The sequence below is a fragment of the Pterocles gutturalis genome, unplaced genomic scaffold (genome assembly GCF_000699245.1).
Source record: "Pterocles gutturalis isolate BGI_N339 unplaced genomic scaffold, ASM69924v1 scaffold5487, whole genome shotgun sequence".
NCBI lineage: Eukaryota > Metazoa > Chordata > Aves > Pterocliformes > Pteroclidae > Pterocles > Pterocles gutturalis.
The window spans coordinates 12,813-16,360 of record NW_010110041.1 but is presented as its reverse complement, the minus strand read 5'-3'; the positions used below and the strand labels follow the sequence as shown (position 1 = coordinate 16,360).

The following is a 3,548-nucleotide window of genomic DNA, read 5'->3' as shown; positions in this document are numbered from 1 at the left end:
CGAAGGGGGCATCTGCGGCGGTGGCAGCTGTTCCCTGCCCACAGCCCTCCCAGCCACGCAGGGCATTTAAATTTTAAAGTACAGACACCACGGCTGTTTTCCCCACCATCCCCATCCAGCTCACAGAGACCCCGTCCCCAGGAGCCGCCGGCCATGGGCTCGCTGCTGGCCAAGCTCCTTCTGCCCACCGTCAGCAGCTTGGTCTTCCTCCCCACCATCAGCATCGCAGCCAAGCGGCGCTTTCACATGGAAGCCATGGTCTACTTCTTCACCATGTTCTTCGTGGCGGTAAGATGTCCCCGTACCCTCCTCTGCATGTTTCATCCCCCCTCAATGCCCCCTGCATCAGGTGTCCATGGGGAAGGGTGGCTGGATCTCACCCAACAGCAGCAAGCCTGACCCCCAGAATGTCCATTTTCAGTTATTTCTCATCGTATGCAGTGCTGAGTAGCTGATTTTTCAGCTTGGGATGTCCTAAGGGGTGGCCTCACATAGATTTAACGGTGTTTTATGGTTGTGAGGTTAGGGAGAGGGTCTGGGTGCAAAGCGACGTGATTGATTCGCAATGTTTTGGAGCTGGTTTTTCTCTTTGTTTCACAGCTGGTAAGTGGCCATGCTGAATTTGGGGTTGAAATTGTATTCAGAGTCTCTTGCTATGCTTTGGTTGTTTTAGCCAAAAGCACGTAGTCGAATTATTGATTTTGCAATTGCTAAGTGGGGATGGGAGCAATGCTGGAGTCAGGGGAGTTTCTGCACTGGGAAAGGAAAGATTAAAAATTCTGCAGAGTTATCAGGAGAAATAATGATTAACCCTCCACCCTGGCAGAGCAGTTTGAAAATGTGGGTTTCACCAGGCTCGGAATCACAGTGCCTTCCCTCGCTTGGGAATAACGAGTGGAGAAAGCCAGTTGTCTGTACATATACAAAATAATTCATATTCCTCCTCCTGGCAGTAAGCTGCCCTGGGCTTCGTGCCGCTGTGAAGTGTCTCTGTACACACACAGGCTGAGCACCTAAAGCAGCATTTCCACTGGAAAAAGTCTCCTGTTTAACCCCATGGCAATGCTCTGATAAATAATATGAAGGAAACAGCCCAGCCACCCACCTGCTGTTGCATTTATTCTTCTCCCCGTCCTCTCGAGTCATCTCATGAAGGTTATTGTCACATCCCTTGTATGGAGACAGAGAAACTGAGGCAGGACAGCGTGACAAGGTCTCACACAGCATCACCAAGGGTAAAGCTGGGCTCTGCCCCAGGCCAGGCTCTTATTCCTGAGGATCCACCATTTAAGCCTCCGATTAAAGTGCAGTGCAGGGGGGAAATTCTGCCAGTTTCATAAAACTAGTTAATAAAAATGTCCCAAGTGAACCCCCCCAGCTCCCCAGGGAAGCCAGACATCTACGATTTCATTTTGCACGGGTTTTGTGTCTGCTCCACCTCCCCGAGGAGTCTGTAGGAAAATTGGCATGTGTTTCGAGGGGAGGGGGAACAGGTCCTCGCCGAAGAGATCGGAGAGGCAAAATATCTGCATGTGGAGAAGGGAAGGGAAAGCAGCTGCCAGCATGGTCAGGGGGGTAGGAAGGGCAGCAGCTGCTGCTGTTGCCGTTCTTGTAGCATCCCACTCCTGCTCCCCCAGGAGACCTCATCAGAGCAGTGAAAGCCTACGTCCAGTGCAGACAAGTGCTGCGACGCCAGCCAGAAACACGCTCTTTATCTTCCACCCTTTCTTCCCCCCCCATCTCCAGACTCCCCGAACCCAATCTCAAGCAGAGAGAAGAATTACGGCCGTGGTGCAATCTTTTCTAGGAGTCGCAGCCAGCCAAAGGACTTGCAGCAATTCCCATTATAAATAATATCAGCATCCCTGCTGGGCCATGACAGCCAGGATTGTTCCAAGGGCTTCCTGCCAAGCGGTGGAGGGACTTCTTCAGAAACAGCAAGGCACGCTGGTGCTACCACTAGAAAACTCGCAGGGCTGAGCGCTGGGAGGAAAAGGCGAGCACCAGGCAAACACTGGGAGCATTGCTCTGATTGCACTAGAAAATTCCTCTTGGCTCGGTTTGCATTTGTGTTGCATGACAATGGGGTTTTTTGGGTTTTTTTTTTTTGCAAATAAGCTAATCAATAAGCTAATGGGCAGGAAGCAGTAGCTTTTAAGGGAATGTACTAATGAGTGAATTCCCCCCTATTCAGACTCTGGCCGTATAAACTCCAGTGAGCCTGGACAGTGACCTGGCATCTGTACACATTGCATCAGGATGCTCATCTTGAATTCTTTTACAAGAATCTTTCACAATCAGAACCTTAACCTCAGAGTCCTTCTTCTGCTGGAGAGGACATCCCCCCACCACCCAGGGCTCGGCTGGAAGTACCATGGTCATCGGATTGCAAATTCTGGCACAGACCAAGAGGCAAACTAAAGCTCGTCCGCAAATAATTTGTACTAAGAGAGAAGAATGCTGGTTCCCAGGCAATTTGCAATTAGTAACAGTGACATTATTTCTCAAATGTATTCATTACTACATATCAGTGACCCTGGTGTATATGAGACTGTCCTGTTCCTGGCTGGCCATCCTCTCCACAGCCATGAAAAGGCTTTTTCAAACCAACTGATACAAACCAAAGTATTTTATTTTACCTTAGCCATCTGTGGATAGAGAACTAACTTTCTTAATGCTTTATTTTTTTTTTTAATAGATTTACCACGCATGTGATGGCCCTGGCTTATCAGTGCTGTGCTTCATGCGCTATGATATCCTGGAGTACTTCAGCATTTATGGAACAGCTCTGTCCATCTGGGTGTCTCTGATGGGTAAGCACCGGTCTCTCGTGGCTCCTACAGGGCACCAGCGTTTTCACGTCGGGCAGGACTTGTCGACATCGCTGGTGGGTGCAGCCCCCAGAAAAGTGGTTGTCTTTGAGCTCCCATCTGCAAGACCTAGCTCTGAGGCTGTCTTTTATGGACATCAGCCTATGCTATGGTTTAATCCCATTTTATATCCTTCATGCCTTGGAAAGCCATTGCACTCGGTGGGGTCTGGACACATGAAAGCTGTCCTGAGTGGTGGCTGGGGAAGTTTTGCTCTTGGAGATAAACAGAGCTCTGGTGCCTGGTGTTTGTGTTAGTCGGGTGTTCCTCTGCCTTCACCGGCTCTTATACATGTCCTTAAAACAGCAGAATTATTTATTTCAGTTTGGCACGTAACACACGCAGCCTCATGCGTTAGTTCAAGGCAGGACAGTGCTATGAGGTGACTTAGTTTGGAACCTCAGCTAGCAGGGCATCTCCAGTGCTCCTCATTTTCCCCATACCTGTCCTGACTGGGGGCATTCAGAAATGCAGAATCTGCCACTTCCCTTGGCAGCATGAAAACCAAAGTCATTAGTCCATTGATCATTAGTCGAAACAAATATATCTTCCTGGTTTATCACAAGCCTAGTCTGGGCTGGCGGGAAATACTAGATCTGCTTAGTAAAAGCAGAAATGTATTTCACTTCCTTTTTATTAAAAACCTGGCCCTTACCCTATTACTCAGTTTTCCTTTCC

At 49.0% G+C, this 3,548-nt stretch overlaps 1 protein-coding gene across 1 annotated transcript in view; it reads left to right on the top strand.

The window, feature by feature from the left end:
- The first annotated feature begins 122 nt into the window (after nt 1-122).
- The window catches only part of TMEM8C (transmembrane protein 8C), a 7,109-nt gene continuing 3,683 nt past the window's right edge, over nt 123-3,548 (top strand). Inside the window, exons 1-2 of the mRNA XM_010073175.1 lie at nt 123-288; nt 2,699-2,813. Coding sequence (XP_010071477.1) covers nt 154-288; nt 2,699-2,813 — 250 coding nt within the window. The 5' untranslated portion in view covers nt 123-153. The remainder of the gene's footprint in view (nt 289-2,698; nt 2,814-3,548) is intronic.